The 22,987-nt window shown below is 38.5% G+C and overlaps 1 protein-coding gene across 1 annotated transcript in view; it reads left to right on the forward strand.

Moving 5' to 3' along the window:
* Positions 1-22,987, forward strand: part of rbms3 (RNA binding motif, single stranded interacting protein) — a 179,618-nt gene that overhangs the window by 28,124 nt on the left and 128,507 nt on the right. The window contains exon 2 of the mRNA XM_067404704.1: positions 10,250-10,407. Coding sequence (XP_067260805.1) covers positions 10,250-10,407 — 158 coding nt within the window. The remainder of the gene's footprint in view (positions 1-10,249; positions 10,408-22,987) is intronic.

The raw sequence follows: 22,987 nt of genomic DNA on the forward strand, positions 1-22,987 counted from the left end.
CCAGTTTGACCCATTCAGGCCAATTAGTGGAGCAGTTGCAAACGTCACAGATGGGTTTTATCCAATTCAAAGCCAATCATAGCTCTAAAGAGGCACAGCCTCTTGTCACATGACTTTTAGCCTTTTTTCCTAGTTACTCCTACACATTCATGCCATGCTTTAGGATCTTAATGAGAATGTAATAAATTCAAGAAAGGGAAAGGAGACACTGCCTCCCTCTGAGTCTTTATCACTGGTATTGCTCTTAAAAAAAAAAAAAAAAAAAAAGATATATTATAAGATCCAATATTTACAGGATAATTAGACATTTCCCATATTTTGTGGATGGATGGTTTCTGGGAAAAGGCCCCTGTTTGCTGAAACTGACATGACATTTTCATGATTCATGACACTGATCATTGACATGCTCACTTCCTGCAAGTGTACTTTGTTTGAGTCACAAGTCAGGCTCAATGTCATGCCTGCGAAGGAAAACGTTTATCATTTCATCAGTAATGATCGCATTCCATATCTCCAGCACAAAAGAAAGCTGTAGAAGGAGACCATCCCTAAATTCTGCAATTCAAAGAGGCTCTAATGCAGCATGCTATCGACTATGAGCTTTAATGGCAGAGAGCACTCAATGCCCGCTTGCACAGAAGGCTTAAAGCTCGCTTGCTCACTCTCCCTCTTCACTAGAAATCTCCCTCCTACCTTTGCTGCAGTAACTCTAACATATAGATCTTCTTGAGAGCCTAATGGGCTAATGCATGTGGTAATATATTTCTGGGTCAGATAGAGTCATGTGTTTATGTGCACTGTGTGTGTGTGCGCAAAGTGCTCAGTGTAATCTTTGGGGCTTCCTTGGGCCTCCTCTGTCCGGATGCAGGAGATCTCAAACCCTTTCCCTAAATAGCCGGCATTCTTTCCCTCGCCCCAAGGGGCCACGGGGGTAGAGTTGAGGGAAGGAGAGCAATGCTCGCCGTGTCCTGCTCTGGTCCCTGTGACGGCAGGGTCATGGCGTGTACTATCGATCACTACCGTCAGGAGCGAGGCCGGGTGCATGTGTGTGTGTGCTGTGAACACTGTCTGCACGAAAATCCAAATTTTTATGGAACAGCGATGAGACCTTTTCTACACATTTGGGGAACAATTGTGGCAAAACTCCTGTCATATGGGTCAATGACATTTCTTGTGGGTCATCACACTCTTTTCTTTGTATTATTCAAAAATACAATAAAATGCAATTACATTGCCTGAATACACCTCTTCTATGATGAGCATGTTTTAAATTTCTGTATTAAAATTACTTTGATATTTTGAGGGGCATAAAGTCAGAAAAAAAATTATTGATATGTCACAATGAACATCTGAGTCACATCTGAGTGCAAAACGCTGCTTGGATAATTTAAAGATAGGCTAGTTGAAAATAATTAATAATACATTAATAATTTAATTATTTTTCATATGTGTTTATTCTTGTTAGACTATTTGTTTTAATTTTATTATTATTTTTTTTTTTTAGGCTACTTATTATGGACACAAATTAATCATGACAAACCAAATCAATTTGAATTGAATTAATTATAGGCCTACCATTGATGATAACATTAAGCTGATACCAAGGTATTTAAGCCTATTATTATAACATATTTTTTTTAATGAAAAATCATGATTGTATTTATTTATTTTTTTCCAAAGTAAGATTAATGTAAGCAGCTTCTTGCAATACTCTCCTAAATGCGTAATAAATCCTAAGTGCACACATTAGCGCTGAAATGACCGTATAGCCGCCTATGGTCGTTTTTACTGTCCAGAATTATCAAAGAAATTCAATAGGCAGACGCAGATTATGTTGAGTTTTGCGTTAGTTCAAATGCGCGTCAAGGTGATGGAAACCATTGGCATACTCATGGTGTGTAATGACCACTTGTGCGTAAAACACCATGGCATTATGTATTAGGCCCGACAAAGTCTGACAAACAGCCCTCGACATAGAAATCAGATGTTTAAACTCGTAGTTATTTTGTGCGCGAGCGCGTTCATGTGGAGACTGCCAGTGTATGGGCATATACTTGTTTAACCAGTATTTCATCAGTTCTTCTGCATCTCCTCACAGCATTTCAATAAAACGATATCCAACAACACAAATAGCTCTCTCTGTAGTCACAAGCTCCCTTCATAATGCAAAGCATGCGACTTGCACGCTTAAGTTTCAGAAAACATTGTCATCGAAGTTTATATGTCTATAATTTATGTAATTAATATATGTATTCTTTATATCACAGGTTTTCAAACCCTGTGTCACAAGACTTAAAAAATGGGTTGGCATTTTCATAAAAGCAGTCTAAAATGAATAAACAAAATATATTTGACTTAATTGATTAACAAAGCGAAAGAAAAAACTGCCCAATAGTAGCCTATACTGCTCAGTTTGATTCATTTTTGTGAGGCGCTGCGCTCCACAAACAAGTTCAAGGAAAGGAAACCGAGATGGCAAAAAGCGCATCCTGTTTTCTTTATTTTGCAAACGCATAATGTTCTGTTTTTAGTGTGAGTGTATAAAAGTAAACTTCTTAGTATCGAATAATGTCTTACTCATATCTGTAAATTACGGTATTTAAGTTGTTTCTGTTGGTAGGAAACTAGTTGAAGTGATCGCGCCGGCGCTTCGCGTGCGCACTCAACATATCCATTGCAAACTTGACATCGCAGCCTGTTCATTATCAAAATAAAATACCGTCAGCCAAACATATAAAAAAATTACACTGCTCATACATACTCCGTAGCATCCTATCTGTGCCGTTCAGCGTGACCACCGCTGAAACTGGTTCTGCCAAACACATTTTTGCTCATTTGAAGAGGATGATTTTTTTCATTGATATTGAAATGGGAGTGAAGTACAAATCCTATTTGACACAATAAATAAAAGTTCAGCATCCAGATACATTGCTAATATGGAAACATTTGAATTCGTGCCAAACGAGAGAGGTGCGCTGAACACTGGTTTTTAATTTCAGTTTCGCTTCAAATTAAATCGTTTGGTCTTGTTTATAGCTACTTACCAGTTTTTATTCTTATTCTGTATATGTATATTATATATTTTAGTATTCTTATGCTTGACTAGACTTGGTTTTGTCGCGTCAATAAAAAAAAATAAAAATAAAAAAAAGGTTGTTCATTAAAAAAAAAAGTTTGACAGCCACTGCTTTATATGTTGCGTATGTGTTGGAAAACACAAAACCTGGCATGGACCACTTTTGGTGTTATATGAGAGGGGGATCCCCCAAATGAGGTGCCGGATCAGATTTCGGAGGTTCCGGTTCCAGCTTGTCCCGGCTGCCTGCCACTGTTCAGTCAAATCAAATCTGTTATTTGGCTTTCAGTGACATGCTTTTTAATTATGAAAGCTGCAGTCCGTAACTTTTGGAGCTTTAGCGGTAAATAACCAAAATTGCAGGTGTCTTGGTACTGCAGGTAGCCTACTGTACTCCGCAGCGGTGCCGACTCGAACCAGTCTAATAGTAGCCTATCAATATAAATATAAAATATAGGCTAAACTCTTATTATAGGTGGGTCATAGTGATTCAGGATAAGACAAAAACACGGTTTGTAAAATGGATTCATGATCTAGGCTAATGGTGTTTGGGGGGCGGTAAAGGACCTGGATAATGGATAGGGGGGCGTTGGCCCAAAAAAGGTTGAGAACCACTGCTCTACTACAACAACTCGTCCTCTTCTCTAAAGCAGCCCAACATGGCCTCATTCCCTTTGTTGTGTGTTCTCAGGGGCAGGGTTTATGTAAATTTTAGGGTTAGTGATGTCACTAACCCAGGAAGAAGCCCGTCCCTACCTGCCGTTAGTTGTAGTCCTTAAACAGCAAATTCTTTAAAAGAGTTTTTTTTTTTTTTTTTTTATCATCATGGACACTCTTATGGACCCATATCATGATGCATCAATATGCGGATACGAGGAATATTTTAATTGCATGCATAGAACTGCTCACACACATAAACGTTTTCACAGCCTAAGCATAATCACAGTTGGCGGAGGCAGGGGTTAACTCCACATACTCAGCAGGCAGTGCAAGAAAGCTGACCTGATAGAGGTCAATCTCTCTCAGCGAAGAACAGCAGAGGAGAAATAATGAGAGAGAGAGAGAGAGCGAGGTAAAGGCAGACGGACAGACAGAGGGAGGGAGAGGGTTTGGACTGAGGAGAGGAGAGGCGGCCATTCGAAACCCATTTTCAAGGGCTCTCCAGGAAGTACTAATTGTTTGGTGACTGGAGTACTCTTTAGGGAAATGAAGGCTATCTGGGCGTGCAGCGAGGAGATAATGTGTGTGCACATCACTCACCCTTTAATAAAGAGCAGAGCCCGGCTATGCACCGGCCAACCCTGGGATACGGAGGGAAGGTGGGGGAGAGGGAGGGATGGATTTATCCGTAGTAGAGGAGGGGGGCGGGGGAGAGGAGGAGACGTTTACAGAAGCCAGGCTGCGGAAGAAGAGGGGGGCTGAATGGACAGATTACCGTCATTAGAGTGGTAGAAGACAGGGACAAGAGAGAGCAAAATACAAGGAGAAGAAAGGCAGGAATTGTTTAATTAGCAGACAATAACTGATTTCCTCTTCTCTGGAAGGCTTTAGCCTTTTTGCACTTTGATTGAAAGCTACAGAATAGAGATGACTACAAATGTTGGGAGGAAATTACACAAATGACACAAGATGAACTCAGACTTACGCAGACTGCATGAGCACCAAAGCTAAACAACACCCTCCAATTATGGCTAGGCGATATATAGCAAATTGTGTTTATTATATATTTGTCAATAAATTAAATGTATGCCATGATTTGATGCTGATGATGGAGCCGCATTGGAATTCCCATATCGGATTGAACCATATAGGGCTTTAAAAATTAACATATCAAAAGAAAAGTTATAATGAGATATCTTTAAGAGTTACAGGGATGCAAACTTGGGGAAAATAATATTTATGGCACATATTCAGATAGCAATGTTCTATGCAATTGTTTTTAAGAGGGAAGCAAGATACATTTCTAGTTCCAACATTATTTGTATCAGCTGTATGCAAAGTGAGCCACATTTAGGCTATTTTTTTTTTTTTTTTTTTTTACCACTGAAAATGTGTACAGTTTAACAATTATTCTTGGAGCCATATTGACAACCCAATATCTCTATAATTAAACCATAGTGATTTCAAAATCAAGAGACCAAAAGAAAAGTTTAAGAAACAAAATCTTAAAGGATATTAAATAGTTCACACAAAAATGAAAATTCTGTTGTTAATTACTCACCCTCATGTCGTTCCACACCCGTAAAACCTTTCGTTCATCTGCAGAACACAAATTAAGATATTTTTGATGAAATCCGAGAGCTCTCTGACCCCTCCATAGACAGCAATTTAATTACCACTTTCAAATCCCAGAAAGGTAGTAAAGACATTGTTAAAATAGTCCATGTGACTTCATTGGTTTAACCTTATCTTTAAGATATCTTTAATACTTCTTGAGTTACAGGTATGCAAACTTTAGGAAAAAACTATTTTGAACTGTCACCATTGGGATAGTATAATGCAACAAAGATTGCTAAAGTCAACCGATTTAACTAATAAACCAATCTCTGTGTAAAATTAAAATAATGATGCTGCCATCTTTCTAAAGTCTTTTTTATCCCCTTGTAATTTAGCTCCAAATCTCAGGTGAAAATTGTTATTTTGACCCCCCTACAAAATTACTCAATAAATATTACTTTATGGCATGTATATTTTGGCTTTCATCATGTCTAAAAATTAAAAATGTGAGCCTGGGACCTCTTGATTTTACACAGAATGATATTTCAGTTTTTCTTTTTTTAATGAATCTGCAAAAATGTCAACAATTCTATGTTTTTCTGTCAATATGGGGTGCTGTGTGTACATTAATGAAGAAAAAAAATAAACTTAAATGAATTTAGCAAATGGCTGCAATATAACAAAGAGTGAAAAATTTAAGGGGGTCTGAATAATTTCCATACCCACTGTGTATATAATATATATATATAATCACTATAGCATACATAATACTTGCCGAAGCAAAACCTCAAGTAACTGTTGTTAACTGATAACTTATTGCAAATGGAAACCTTTAAATGTGCTAATGTGTTTCAGACAACATATGTGAAGCATAATAGCACATCTATCATCAGGCAATTTGTCTCCCAGGGTCTCCTCGGTTAAGTTAAGTGCCTCCGCTAAAGCTGCATGCACGACTGAATAGGATTTGTTAGTGTGTGTGGCTATAGAGACGCCTAGAGTATGTGTGTGATTCCTGCTGGAGTCCGTTGTAGAAGCAACATCATCTCTCCCTTTCCCTCTAATCCCGGCCCGTCTGACAGCAAAGTGAACGCCTTTGACGTTTCAAAGGCTTCCCCCATCATGACTCCTGACACACTACACACCCTGACGCGCTATCGCCGTGCCCCTGACAGCTGCACAAATTGGCTGAAAGAGGTATCTGTGGCGCGCACTTTGATCAGCTGAGCTTTTGCTCTCTTGCGCTCGGTCTGTCTCCATCCCGGCGTTGTGTTGCGGAGGCCAGGCCCCTGATCTGTCGAGGAGAACCGGGCCGGGCGGGTCTGATAAGCTTCCACTCATACAGGAAGCTTTTTGTGCAGTCAGATCATGCGTGTGTGCATGACTGCCTGAAGCCATGTCAGACACGCATATGGTGTGTATAGTTTCTGGGAATTGGGTGTATTTATTATATCCAGATTTCATGTAGAGCTCTGGCACACTAAGACAGCTTGTAGGGCAGTTATCTATGTAGGGAACATTAGGTTTAACAGTTATGCTATAAAATACTGCATTACGTACATACTTGAATAGCCTAAATGAATAACAATAACGGTGACATCAAAAAAACAAATTCATTAAAACGAATGGAACTTTCGAACACAACCCACGAGTGAAAGGTCTGTTCAGGACAAACCGATTCACTAGAATCTTTCCAACGCAACATGGGCCGTTTACAGCGAACAGATTCAGTAGAATGAATAGAATTTCTAGGCTTACACATTAATCTATGAAAAATCTTTGATACACATGTACACATGAGAGAGGACATAAAGGGATGCATGTTAGAACACTTACTGAACTCAAAAAATGTAGCATTTGGTTACAAGAAACTTGTTATTGGAAATGCTCCAATATATATCGCGAACACTTGAACGACTCTCACGCAACACCCATAAGACCTTTGTTATTCTTCAGAACACAAATGAAGATATTTTTGATAAAATCCGATAGCTCAGTGAAGCCTTCATTACCAGCAAGATAATACTTTCAGATGCTCAGAAAGCTACTAAAGAAATATTTACAACAATTCATGTGACTACAGTGGTTCAACCTTAATGTTATGTAGCGACGAGAATACTTTTTGTGTGTGCAAAAAAAAAAAAAAAAAAAAAAAAAAAAACTTTATTCAACAATAAAAGTGATTTCAGAACACTGCTTCATGAAGCTTCAGAGCTTTACAAATCTTTGGAGCATTTGTCAAACTGCCAAAGTCCCCTGTTGGTGAACCATTGAAATTTCGAAACACTTATGACATAATGAAGCCTCGTTTACTGAAATCACGTGAATTTGGCAGTTTGATACACACTCTGAACCACTGATTCAAAACAAAAGATTCGTAAAGCTTCGAAGCTTCATGAAGCAGTGTTTTGAAATGTCCCATCAATGGATATTGTTGAATAAAGTCATTATTTAGTTTTTTTGGCGCACAAAAAGCATTCTCGTCGCTTCATAACATTAAGGTAGTCACATGAACTGTTTTAAATATGTCTTTAGTAGCTTTCTGGGCATCTGAAAGTTGCCCAAGTTGAGTTAGTAGCGTCGTAACTTTCAGTTACAACACTGTTGGTACATGTAATTGTTCATGCTATATGCCTATGCAGTATCCTTCTCATATTCATATAAAATCCCCTACTTTTTCGAAGTAAACATGAGGTTTATATTTCCCTATATGCACATGCGCACAGTATGTTTTGATGGCAGTTTGACTTCTTCTGTTCCCTTTCTGTGTGTTGTATTCCTGAGAATTCAATGGGTTGATTCATAACTGTAGCCTGAGGCACAGGGGTGTGTGAATTATATGAATGCAGAATCTATTCTAGCCGTGATAGGCCTGTCTGACTGTCTGTCTGTCTGTCTGTCTGGAGGAAATTGCAGGCTGTGGGGAAGTGCAGGTAATAGATTAATGCCAGGGGAGACTTGCCAGTGTACAGCACAACTGACAGCCAATGATTATCGCAAACACAGAGAAAGCGCGGGCCAGACGCACACACAGTCCATTACATAGACATCACTAGGAAAGAGCGCGCACACACACACACACACATAAATAATAGCTCTCATGCCACAGTCTGTCACAGTGATGTTTCTATATCTGACTGCCGTGTCTGTCAGAAAAATTGAATGCTCAAAAGCTTTAAACGGCGTATTTAAATTGACAACGGATTAAAACAACCCGTGAGGGATATAAGTACAATCAGTTCAGTATATTGTGCTGTACATTACTGACGATGATTAAGCTGGCATATTCCAATATACATCCAAACCGGAAGCGTTGAAACTGCAGGTGTACTGCGCGTTCTATGGTCCAATCAGCTGTGAGCACGAGGTCAGACTTCAAGGGTTAGTTCACCCAAAAATGAAAATAATGTCATTTATTACTCACCCTCATGTCGTTCTACACCCATTAGGCCTTCATTCCTCCTTAAGATATTTTTGATTAAATCCGATGGCTCAGTGAGGCCTGCATTGACAGCAATGACATTTCTTTTAAGATCCATAGACATATTTAAAACAGTTCATGTGAGTTCAGTAGTTCTACCTTAATATTATAAAGCGAAGAGAATACTTTTTGTGCGCCAAAAAAAAATACTTTTCAACAATAGTGATGGGCCAATTTCAAAACACTGCTTCGGAGATTTACGAATCGAATTAGTGATTCGGATCTCCTATCAAACGGCTAAACTGCTGAAATCACGTGACTTTGGCGCTCCGAGTCACTGATTTTTTTTTTTTTTTGGCGTAGGCCTACAAAAAGTATTCTCATCGCTTTATAATATTAAACTCGCATGAACTGTTTTAAATATGTTTTAGTACCTTTATGGATCTTAAAAGAAATGTCATTGCTGTCAATGCAGGCCTCACTGAGCCATCGGATAAATATCTTAATTTGTGTTCCGAAGATGAATGAAGGCCTTACGGGTGTGGAACGACATGGGTGAGTAATAAATGACATTATTTTCATTTTTGGGTGAACTAACCCTTTCAGTAGCGGTTCAATAAAATCTAAATCCGCCAAATAGTGATGGGCGGATTGATATTGAAATATCGATGCTGATGTAAGGAGACTATCAGCCCTCACATAAAAGTATCGATCCTAAAGCAAATAATTGTATTTATATACATCATAAGCCTTGTAAAAATGAAATTTGTTTGCAGATAATTGCACACGATAGGAACTAGCTTCCTGCCGCTTTAACGCGAAATCAAGCAGAAATGCTTAGGCGAACAGTCAAGGATATTATTAGCGCTTAGAGAGCAGTGTTTGCAGAGCTTGACAGGGCTATTTCACTTCACTAAATAATGACCAAAGTAAATGTTTGTCATTTATGCTGTAGTAGTTCATTGTGTTTTAAATTATTACGCACTCAATTCTTTGTTACGCCCCGTCTGTTTGACAGGCATGCACGCGCATTTTGAAGTTAGGCCTACTAATAGTTTGAATCAGGTTTGAATCAGTTATACACGGTTATGTCGACCGGTTGAAATATAAAATATGCACAAAATTGTAAGTTGCTCTTGGGAACATGTCTATTTATTAGACAGTAAAGCTCTCTGTCGGCATCTGACACGGTAAGCGTCTCAAATTAAACTCTACGAATATAAGTCCCTTTGAAATTCAAGACAAATTATGTTGTACTCTTTTATTTGCATTGTCTTGATATTTGGAATGAGATTTAGAGCCTGTAAGCTTGTGTTTTATATCAAATGCGTGAGAGTTGCCAGCCCTGCTCATAAACTCTTTACCTAAAGGCATGTGTTTAACCACAAAATGGCTAGAGATGTCCTTTACAGATTAATTTGTATTATATTCGTCATAAAACATGCAACCTTGCTGTTCAAAAGTGCATATTACAGTAATCTCATATAAATCGTATCAATTTTTAATAACAACTGCTGCTTTTCTCTGTCTTGCAGCAGTCATATGCCCCGCCCCCTCCTCCCATGGCTCCGCCCAGCCCCAGCACCAATAGCAGCAGCCACAGTGCAGCGGAGCAGCTCAGTAAAACCAACCTGTACATCCGGGGCCTTCCGCCTGGCACCACCGACCAGGACCTCATCAAACTCTGCCAACCGTAAGTGTCTTTTCCCAATGTCCCCTACCTGTCACTGCCTGTTATCCTCTTTCTCTCTTTCTGAACAGGATTGTCGTCCTATATGAGCAGTTGCTCTATACCTATTTATAGTTGCAAAAACACAGGTGCCCACATACAAGAACTCATGCAGTCATGTAAATGCATGAACGGAAGGTCACAGGAAAACAGAAGAAGAAAAAAGTCACAGTGCTTAGTTACAGAGAGGAATATGGCCCCATAAATGGTGATGGCAAGTCAGCATCATTAGTGTGTAGGGAGGTCATTGTGAAATGCTGTACAAGAACCAGGGGGCAGCTTACATAATCTTCTTCTCTGATGACTCATGCAGATGTAAATCCTGTGTTTTACTCCAGTGCCATGACTTTCTGTGAAAATTTCAGAATTTCCTAGTTTCACCCCTGCGAAGTTGACCATGAGAATATTGATCTGGGGTCAACAGTTTCTAAGCAACTTTTAAACCAAGGACTGCTTTTACATGTGGACCCTACACAGATGAGTGCAATTACTGGGCTGCAGCTAGTTCCCAGAATTCATTGTGTTTTTTTTGAGGGGAAGAGGAAGGAAGAGTAACGTTACTTTTATTTAAAAAACAAAAAACAAAACTAAAATGCATGCCACTTATAATGCTTCAAATGTTAACATGTCAAAAACTCAGGGGGTAGAATGATGAAACCTCAAGCCACAACCTCCCACAACATCTCTCAATCCCTCTCAGGGTCTCAGGCTACCACGGTCCAGGTTAGCCCAAGGCCTGGAGTGGGATTGGAATAAAAAATTCATGATTATGAAAGTTTTATTAGCTGCGGCTGCTGTGCCAAATGGGCAGTAACATTTTGGAAAGGTCAAAGGGGTTCGCCTTGGGGCTCACTTCAGGAGCTCAGCAGAAAAAAAGAGTGTCCACAAACACTCTTTGCATTTTTTTTTTTACATAACACTGCAATGATTTAGATGCCATGCATGCATATCTGCCACCCTAGTGTCGTGATCTAAAGCTTACAGCTGCGTGCATGCATACGCACACATTTCGCGCACATGCACACACAGTTAGTGACCCTTTTCTGTCCTCCAGTGGCTCTGCTGCAGTGGCGGGAAGGGCAGTGAAAAGTGCTTCTGTCAGGCTGACATTTCGGAGATCTTCTTGTGTGATTCCCTGTGGAAGATTGGCAGGGTTTTGAGGCTGAAGGTACAATGGGGTTAGACTATAAAGGAGAAAACGTGGCCTCAGCAGATTCCCAAAACTCAGCCATGAAAATGAGCCCTTCTAGATTTCAGCTTGCTGTGCTCACAGTTTTTTAATTAAATTATCTCTGATAATTGAGGAATGGCATGTTGTCAGTATGCAGATGCAGAATGTTTGCCACAACGTAACTTAGAAACAAACATCCAGATTTTAACGTCTTGATGTTGCATTAGAAGAGGTGAAAAGGTCAAATTGGAGGAGTGTTACATTTACTGAGACAAAAAAAAAACTGAAAATGTACCAGGGCATTTTCATAAAAGACTTGAATATGAGTCATGAATTATTAATCAAGGCCTTAGGTGAACGCGTCGTCATCATGTTTATGTGCTTTCATTTGCATCTGCAATTCTGTGTGAGTTGGTAGAAACCAGAGGGCGGAGAGTCATGTCTGTGAGCCAGTTCATTACTTTTCCTTTCCATGATTCGATATCATGGAGTATTAACCCTCAGGACAGAGAATTTTACAATACCATTTAAAATAATTGCATTTCAGAGCCCCTCATTATGTCTCTGATTGTAATCTAATGCTACAGAGAGAAAGTGAATACAATCCAACTCAATTCTGCTCATACTTGGAGCAAGGTTTTAAAGGATAAATTAGTAATTTCATTCCAACTAAGTAATGTATGTTTTTGGCCAGTTTGTCTGTGCCCAGATTTACATTATATTGCCCATTCGCAGACCCACATGAAACCTGCGCATGCAGAAATGTTATATGCATCCCCCAGCCATTTAGTTTTTGTTTATTAATATTTTGGCTAGTTTGATCTACAAATAAGTAGTAGTGCTTGTATATGTTTTTGTCGTCTTGCAGTGTTCCACATATTTTCTCTTCAAATCAGTAGAGAACGTACAAAAAAGTTGCAAATTTCACATGGCCATTCTCACTGGCTTCATAGTTCAGGAGTCCTGTAATATTTATTTGAATGGAGTAAAATGTTGTTAGGAGAAATAAAAATACGGTTACACTTTATTTTAAGGTGACATAGTTATATTGTATTACTCTACTAAAGGGTTAGTTCACCCAAAAATGAAAATTCTGTCATTTATTACTCAGCCTCATGCTGTTCCACACCCGTAAGACCTTCTAAAAACAGTGAGTACAGTGGTTCTACTTTAATATTATAAAGTGACGAGAATACTTTTTGTGCGCCCAAAAAACAAAATAACAACTTTTCAACAATATCTTGTGATGGCCGATTTCAAAACACTGCTTTGAATCTTTTGTTTCAAATCAGTGATTCTGAGCGCCAAAGTCACGCGATTTCAGCAGTCTGGCAGTTTGACATGTGATCCGTACCACTGATTCGAAACAAAAGATTCATAAAGCTTTGACACTTCGTGAAGCAATGTTTTGAAATCGCCATCACTAGATATTTTTGATTTTGTTTTTTTTTTGGAGCACAAAAAGTATTCTCGTCGCTTTATAATATTAAGGTTGAACCACTGTACTCACATGAACTGTTTTAAATGTCTTTATTACCTTTCTGGGGACTAAAAGTATAAATTAATTTTCTGGCAATAGAGGCCTCACTGAGCCATCGGATTTAATCAAAAATATCTTAATTTGTTGTCCGAAGATGAACAAAAGTCTTACGGGTGTAGAAAGACATTAGGGTGAGTAATTAATGACAGAATTTTCATTTTTGGGTGAACTAACGCTTTAAGTACCGAGTAATATTAATTAACTACATGTAATTACAATAGAGTCACGGTTAGGGTTTGATTTATGGTTAGTTACTTGTAATAATGCATAATTTACTGTTATTACTATAGTAAGTACATGTAGTAATGTGTACGTCACCTTAAAATTAAGTGTTACCAAAAATACACACAAATGATTGACATACAGTAGAGCTACATTACTAATCACAGCTTAAAAAATCTGTTTATTTTTCTTTTTAAAATCATTTTACCTTATATTTTATTTAGTGATAAATGTTTCAGTTCATATTGAACTTTAAGTTTTGATTCTGAATTTGAAACCTTGAGGAGACAGATGCAAGATTACTTAGATGTATTTTTTCAGGGGAAAAATCTAGGGAGCAGGAGACTTCATTTGCTCTCTGTTTAATCTCATTGCCGTCTAGGAGAAACAACTCGGATATAAAATTGATCTCATTTGTGTTTTTCCCCTGTGTGTGTGTGAGCAAGATCAGAATCTTATAATATTGCTTCCAGTTGTAGCTTGGCATTCGACGCTTCTCATTTTCATGGTTTTATTCTATATTCCTCTCCTATGTATATATAATATCTTATATATTTTATATTCACTGAAAAGCATCCAAGGCTTGCTGCCCAAAATGGCAGCCCCCCACACACCCCCTCCCTTGCTGTCTGTCTCTCAGCCTGATTGACTAACTGAGCCAGTAGAGGAATTGCCCTTGTGTACAGGCCTGCCATATCTACGGGGGCCTCTGGGGTGGGATCTCATTTTCGGTCGGCAGAACCCCCCCTGGGCTCGAATAACTCAGGCATCCAGAGCATGCAAACCATTTCTGAGCCAGTGACAAGGCTAGTAACAGGTCACGGTTTTTATTTCAAAGTGTTGCTTTCTTACAATACATCTGTCGTCTTCTTTTTCATAGTTAGGCTACAGTTTGATTTATGTCCCCTCATTTCTGTTGAAATGTCTAATCACCTGGAGAAAAGCAGGCTAGTATTTCTAATGATTTGAAGACGGATCCATAATTCATATGTTTTAACTCAAGTTTTATTCATGTCGCTGCTTTAGTGCAAAACAAGGTATGGTTCAAAAAGCATTCAGGGATGGTGCCGGAATCAACTCTATATCCAGTGCACTCTCATATGTAAATGTCACTTATCCACCAGTACCATCTTAAATTGATCCAATTATTCCATATTAAAAGGTCCTAATTTTGTTTTGTTTCTCCAACAATAGGTTTAAGCCCAAAGTTTACTTCAGTTTTTATGTGTACGCGATGGTCAGCTTAAGTGCGCATGATGCGAATTTCGTCATCAGAAGAGTATGTGCGTACTGTATGCGCACCGCCGGATTTTTGTAACCACGCATACTTGTCCATGCAGGTCGCACACGCGAAATAATTTATTTATTTATTTATTTATTTTAAGTAATTAGTTTATCCACAAGGTGGCAACCGTGCCCTGGGGGCGTTGATTCACAAGGTAGTCAAAGAAAAACTGAATAAACAGACCGGAACACATGCAAGCTACAGCGACAAATGAGGCCTACATAGACAAGAGATTGTGCAAAGAGGTTAGAAAGTACCCTCATTTGTACAACTCTGAAAGACATGAAAGTTGTAACTCGTGGCAAGAGACTGTTTGAAAATGTGCATGCGTCGAAACCTCTTCTTTTCGAGAGTCTATTCTGCTCTGATTGGTCAGATGTCCCAGTCTATTGTGGCTGGTCTACTGCTTACAGCATGTGTCAAAAACGAAATATCCGTTACCATATCTGAATTTCATGCAAAGTGGATTTGCTTTTGCAGCACAGAAAACAGTGTCATTATGCAAATGTGTTACAAACCTGCATAGGTTTGTAACAGGATGTGTGACTGGAATTGCTGATGACTCATTTCGACTGTTCAGAATCGATTCTTTCTTTTAGGAGACAATACATTTATTTGTCATGCACTTTGATCTTTATTTTAATTTTGCAGACCTTTTACAGTACATTCACAAACAGCTATATTACATACTACATGAAAGGAAATATTTGAAAAAGCACAATAGTTGCACTTTAATAGTCTGTTCCTCACTCAAAGCTATTATATGGCTTCAAATGATATGAGATATAGCACACAAGGCGTATGGACAACAATTAGGGCACTTTTTTGTCATTTTAAATTAATTATTGTGATTGTAATGTACACTGCCATTTTAATGTTTGAGAACAGCAACATTTTTCAATGTTTTTGAAAAAAGTCATTTATGCTCAGTAAGGCAGCATTTATTTGATACAGTGAAAACAGTAATATAGTGATATCATTACAATTTAAAATAACTTGTTTCTATTTCAACATATTTTTTATCTTTCTGCATTTTTAATTTTATTGCATTAGGCAGTTCATTAATTATTATTTTATTATATTTCATGCTTGCTTTTGTAATTTTGGTACTTGATGTCCAAAGAAAAATTTGGTTCCTGAAGAAAATAACGTATTGCAGTTAGACCCACTTCAGGTTTTATGTTTTCTTGGTGCAGGATAATGCAGGAAAGTCTCTAAAGTGATGGTTCCCCTTTGAGAGTTTCCTGCAATATCTGTAGTTATTTCTCACTACTGTTTTTTTTTATTTTATTTTATTTTTTTTATTTAACCTGAAAGCAGCAACATCATTCAGACCATCATTTACCACAGTCTCCATCATTCAGACCTAACCTAAAGTCAGATGAGTGTCCGACTCCTCTTGAAGCTCAACTGTTCTGGGTATGTTCAAAAGAGTATATGAGGGCCAAAAAGCTGCTAGCCATCAAGAGTCATCTTGAAGTCTTTTTAAAATCAATCTCTCTGTTTCCCTCAGTATCACACTGCTCTTGTCAATGTCTGAGGTGGGAGAGGAAGAGGAAGTGGGAAGCTTAGCCAAAGGGTGCCAAAACACTTTTTGGATTTGGCTCTGTTTTACTGATATCAGTTCTGTCTAGTGGCTTCTGAGACAGCACAGCCTGGTCTCATTGTTAATATGTAGGTATTAATAATACGTAATATTTACAGGTACAAAATGTACATTTTTGTACGTTTGGATAGATGCTGAAACTTACAATATGGACATATTGACAAGACTTAAAGGTGCAGTATTTAATAATTTTGTCTGCTAGAGGTCGCTAGAGCTCTATTCAAAACAAAGGCGTAGCTTGATGACGGCAAGTTTGAGTGTGGAATCTTGGGACATGTGGTCTCCACCTCAACAGACTTGGGAAGAAAACATGTTAATGGATGCGATTATTAACATTACTGTAGTATGAAGCAGAGCAGGACCGAGTGTTGTGGGAGCTGAACGAGGCCGCTGGAGCGATTGCGCAACACACGCCTCATGAGCAGCGGGACTTTTATTATGCCACAACCTCCGGCGCTGCTTTCGCTTTACCATCGTAAGTGTCTGAAAAAGACAATTTTCATATGCCCCCATTACATATTGCAAATTAATTGATTACTGTTTAGTCAGATGATATGAAAACGATTACCACTTGTTCAACAAATATATACGCTTGTGTACATTCAAACACAATAATTGGGCATACATAGCAAATGCGAGTAAATTACATACAAAGTCAATGAAAAGACGCGATCAGACTATGGATCAGACGCGTCCTCACACGGGTCTAGAGACGCGATGCCCTGCGTTTGGCGTGTATGCCCCATTATACTAATCGTGTTGATCGTTATAATGGCATCCGTTTTCTATAAAGATACGAATCAAAACAACTCACTTGTTGAGTAAAACACAAGCGAGATCGGCATCTCTTTCTAGGTGAAGTTTGTCGCGAAGCTCTCTCCATCTAGAAAATGCAACACCGATATTGATCCTCACTCTTTCTCTCCTCTTGTCCCAAACTTTTCTTGGGTCGTTTGGTTGGCCCGTACGCTTACTTTTACGGGAACTGTCCTTGTCGACAGAACCAGCGGTAGATGGTAAACAGTAATAATGTTCCATAAATAAGTAACACAATCCACCATAAAACGTGCAAGAAGTAAATAAGGAACTGCTTGAAGCAAGCTAGTGGTTTGCTGGATGCTAGACACTACTTCCGCATTTGTCCACGACACTGTTGTCATGTGGTTTCTACGTCAGTAAAGGCGGTAACAAAGGTAACTGACGTCATTGACAGGCGACTGCACTGCCCCGTGTCACCGTTTAGAATGGGAATTTTCTCATGATTTACAAGTAGTTGAAAACATTAGAGATATTGTTAGTAATCAGCTGGACAAAATATATAACACTAGCCTAGTGGTTTTTGGATATTTTACTGCAAATATCTTACAAAATTGTACCTTTAAATGTAAAGACTATTACGTGTTTACAGCTAATTTTTTTAAATATTTATGAATCATTTATATAATAAAGATATTTGTATAATATATTTTACTAATTTATAGATTAATTTTACATCCCTTAGCCCTACCCCAAAACCTAAACACACAATTTATCGATATAAAAAAAATATGTACAACATAATGGACAGAAATGTCCATTTTGTTTGAGTAACAATATATTATTAAAAAATATATATTTTGAGCCACCAATCCCACTCCTACCTCTAAACCTACCCATAACCATTTATTAAAAAATATGTAGAGTTATAAAGAAAAACATAACATAGACAAGTGTGATCACCATATTTACCACCATTTATTCATTGCAAAAATGAAAGTGTAAAGCGCACGGCGCAGGTGCACTCAGGGCGTGTCCAAATCCACTTTTGCTATTTTAACGACGGAAAAACGGTCCGTGTGCCGGGGCGCATTTTTGAAATGGGTTGTCCCTATTCTTTTAATGAGTAATGGGCGTAACGTTCAATAAACCAATCAGAGTGTCATCTCCTATTCCCTTTAAGAGCAAGATGCACTCGCGCCATGGCGGATTGCTATTTACATGGCGGAATTTGTTGACGAAAAAGCTGAAACCGATCTGCTCGTGCGCGAAGTTAAAGCAGGCTTGCAAATGCAGGCTTTCAAATAGCTCTGCGCGACGAGTCAGTTAATATATATATGTGTGTGTATTGGCACGATTGTTCAATTAATTAGCCAATTTTGTTCATCATTATAAGTAGTATTAGGCTGAATTGAAAATAGGTAGCCTAATTCTAATACACGCAATGACTATTCATCATTACATTTTTATATTTATGTAGCCTACACAATAATATTGTTTTACACTGTAATCCTTTTGTTTTTAATATTTGGCATGTTTGTGTGATGCACATCCCTGTGTGTAATAACCAAAGTCAACGCGCACTGTGGATGCGCCCAGAGGCACAGTTTCTACTAACGCGCTCTAACAAAAAAATATTGCGCCATTGACTTTAGACTTTAGACCAGGTTTGAGTTGGTCTATGGCGCAGTCTATTTTCAGCTCCTTAAAATAGCAATGCGCCTGAACACACCTCTTTTTTAGACCAGCACGCCCATGGGCGCACTAACTGGCGCAAATGCATTACTAATTTAAGGACGTGGTGCTGAACGAGAAAACGCGAACAGCGCCGGACGCAAACTAGCAAACACACTTGCGCTGTGCCTTGTGTTGCATTGCGCCAGGTGTATTATAGGGCCCATAATGTCATTGATATGACAATTGAATACAATAGAGTCAAAATATTAATTCAACGGTTTTATTATTCTTAAATAAGGATTTTTACAGATTTGTATGTCTGTAAAGTTGTCAATATTGTATGTTTCAGTGAAAACTTAAGTAAATGAATGTGTGGTAGAATGACACTTTTCATAAAAATACATATGAATACTCATGAGATCACATTGCACAGCAAAGAAGGTGTCATCTTTTTGAACTCTCCTCGACAGTTCAAACCACAGACACACTTGCTTGCCAATCCCTGGTACCAAGAACAAAAATAAGTGATGCAGGCCTTGTCTTGTTAGCACGGCTCCTGTTGCGTTTTGGACACATAGACCATGATTTACCATAAATAATAAATAAAGGGCACTAATAATGGAAGGTACCCAAATAAAAGGATACTAATTTGCTAGTACAATCTACCAGATTGCATGTGTGCTTTGAAGACTTATTGCAGGTGATTTAACACAGATTAACTTTGCACAGCCACACTTGCAAATAGGTCACACCCATATTTAAAGAAGCGTTTGGTAGCTTCACCGAATTTTAGTCACTTCGCTCGCTTTCGGCTCTCACTGAATAATAGGACACCCTTGGCAGTCTTGGCTCACTTAGTGTCCTTGGCAAGAGAAGGGCAAGAACATTTCTTGAAGTATGAGGTGTGTTAGTCTAATGCTATATTTTTAGTTTGTTGTGCAATAATATGCAAGAATGTTCATATTCTGAAATAATCTGGGTTTGAGGTGAAGACAATTTTTTTTAGCTCACAACAAAAGATTGGACTCAAACGACCCTTTTTATTAATTCAAAATAATTATCAAAAGTACCCTTTTTTTTACATTTACCTTTTTTGGAATTTGCATTAGAAATCCACTTGGATAGGCATGTCACTTTATATTTTGAGAGTCTGCGGTGAGCAGAAATGCTGCTTTATGAACGTTTTACATGTTATTTTGCATGCATATTGAGTCATGTCTCAGCCTATTTTTTATCATTATACTTTCTATCAAGTTTGAACGAGGCGTTATACATGCAAATGTATTGTAAATAAATGTCATAGCACTTCAGGAAAGTGAATTCTCTTTTTGCAAAGTCACAGGGCCTCTTTCTTGACTCCAACGGTGCAAACGACTGTACAAACAAACATCAGATGCTTGTAACTTATGCCGCTGAAGTGTCGAGCGGCGTGTCAGACGAGACAGCTGCATTGGTAGCCAATTAAGAGATCCTACACACCCACCTGGATAGAAGTTGAAAGAATGCTGGTTCACATCTCTCGGCACGAGACATCAAACAGTCCGGCATCCGTGGCTGCCGGTGCTCTGGGGAAAATAAAAACACAGATCAGAGTGTATGACGGCCCTTTGAGAACTGTCATTAGCACTTCACACACTGCAGCTGAAAGCTTCGTACACAAGACGTGTTGTCTTGATGGTGATCAAATCAGCTGGGATCTGCTCCCAGCTTGGGCTGTCACAGCACGTTGAGCCGTGTCGCGATCTTTCAAAAGTGCATGTGTGGATCTAGAAATATATTTATCTTCATTGAAAGTCGTTCTAGGCGTTTTGGTTATCCTCATGTGGTGTTTACAGTTTCTTGTGTTCATGTTGATTTGATTTTGTGCTTGTGGGTTGACTAAAGCGCTCAGTGTGTGCTGTGTTGGAAAGGGTGGTGGTGTGTGTATGATCCTGTGTGTGTGTCATGTGTGGGCCTCTCTTTTGGACATGATCTGCTCTGGTCAGTGTGGAGAGAAGGTTCCTTCATCCAGATGACCAGAGTTAGAACATTGTGATCCCACATACTGGTGAACTGTGGTATTTCACTGGAGGTTTTGGTGTGTGTGGTATCAGCAGTCTAATTAAAGCTCTCTGGTAATCTGTTATTGTAAGGGCGTTGTTGCCTCCTTTCATTCTTTCTTTCTTCAGTTCTGTCTGTCACAGATGGTTTGCCTTGGTGATATTAATAGTTGTGAGTGTGACTTTCTTCAACAATATTTGAGGCAAAAAATATGTACTTCACATTAGGGCTGGGTATTGATTTCTATTCACGTGCTTGCGATTCGATTAAGATTTCGATTCGATATTAATTATTTTGGATGTAATATATCAGTTACAGAACATGGCAAATTTTCTAGAGGAAAAAAACTGTAAATGCTGTAATGTTTTTTTTTATAATAAATAAAGTTTAGAATTACATAATCATATTTATATTTTGTTTTTAATATAAACATTTAAATTGTGGCTGTCATAACTGATTTATTCAAACATGCATTAAATATTGAAGAACATTACAATAAATATATAAAGGTGCATAGCTATATTCATCAGAATGCTGCTTTCTAGAGTTCATTTTCTAGATGACTAATGAGTTTATGGACACTGAATATGTTTTTCCGAGGTAAATGTGACGTTTTGTGACATTGTTTACAAGCTGTTTTATTGACGTCTTTCCGAGGTTGAAAAACTGATTGAGCTATTACACGAGACATGATACGGATTTTGGTAAGATGTTCTGTATATTTTAACATACCCTCAGATATTTAGTCATGTTTATTTCGCGCTGTACCTGGTATTAAAGCGCAGAAGAGGATGTTCACATGCGCTCCGCGCTGCCGCTTCTCTTTAACTGAGGCACAACAGCGAACTGTTACGTCACAATAAACAGCGCCAAAATGGTATTTATTTTTGGAATCTCATAATAAGATGGACATTATTTGAAATCTGAGACTTTGCTTCATATCAAAAGTAATGGGAGGCGCGCTACATGTTTATGTTCAGACTAGACTAATGTATTCTTGGGATTTAAGAATCGATATCGGCTCGTAAAAATGAGAATCGATTAAAATCGAGAAATCAATATTGTTTACCCAGCCCTACTTCACATAGGTTAACGTCATTAATCTACTCTGATGTTAATCTCCTGTTAATATTTTTGTGGAATCTGTGATACGTAGGGCTGGGTACCGAACTCGATACTTTTTAGGTACCGATCGAACTGCCTCGATACTACCGAGTATCGAAAAGTGTCTTGTCATTCGGTACCAAATTTCGGTACCTCAGAATGGAGCCGAGGAGAGGGGCGGAGAAATGCTTTCGCTGTCTCGTTGAGGAGCAAGAAACGTTGCGCTACATTGTTATTTATATCTAAATATATAAAACTATACGCGCGAGAGAGACCCTATGTGCGAGAGGGCGAGTGAATCAACGGTTTCGTTTTCAGTTTATCTCCGAATGGACGGGTGAGAAACGGCTGTTTATGTGAGCAGCCGGTTCACTACAGATACTGTTAACAGAAAACAAAAGTGTCGCACTGCCTGCAGAAACAGCGGAACGCGCAATGTTTTTTATAGTCTAGTTATGGACAGGTACAACACACAGCAGCTTTACATCAGCGTTCGTTCCTCAAGTCTATGGAAACACGCGACGGGTTCGTGACAGGCTCGTTCGCCTGCACGAGCACAGGCTCTGCCTCTGGCTCCAGAACGCGAACAATTCTGCTGAAAAAGAGGTATCAGCGTCCTCCTGATACTGCGGATAATTTGCGGGTCGGGCCAAGTAATAAAAAAATAACATTCAAATTAATTGCAGGTGGATGAGAGATGAATCATTAATCTGTTGATTTTAATAAAGACGCATAACTCTTATTTCACGGAAAGACGCAACGAACTTGCGTCACTCTTACTTCCGCTTTGATCTTGTTAATAATAATTAATTTTTTGAAGAAGAACAATTGCTGAGTGATTTAAAAAGAGCCTCACATACTTAATTTTTGCATTGAAAACTAAACTTTATTAAAACTATTTGCACTGATTTATTGTGTTGGGTAAATTTTGTTAATTTGTGTTTTTTTTATTCCCCGCAGTGGCTCTGGAGATGAGTCTTTGAGTCTGAAAAAAAGTCAACAAAGTTAAAATATAAAACCATTTTTTTTGAGGTTATGTAATCTTGTTTAAACAGATTTTATAAAACTGGTATCGAAAAAGGTATCGTTTAGGTATCGGTATCGAAGTCAAGGTATCGGTATCGTCTCGGTATCGAAAATTTT

This window comes from Chanodichthys erythropterus, chromosome 2, assembly GCF_024489055.1.
Source record: "Chanodichthys erythropterus isolate Z2021 chromosome 2, ASM2448905v1, whole genome shotgun sequence".
NCBI classification, from domain to species: Eukaryota; Metazoa; Chordata; class Actinopteri; order Cypriniformes; family Xenocyprididae; genus Chanodichthys; species Chanodichthys erythropterus.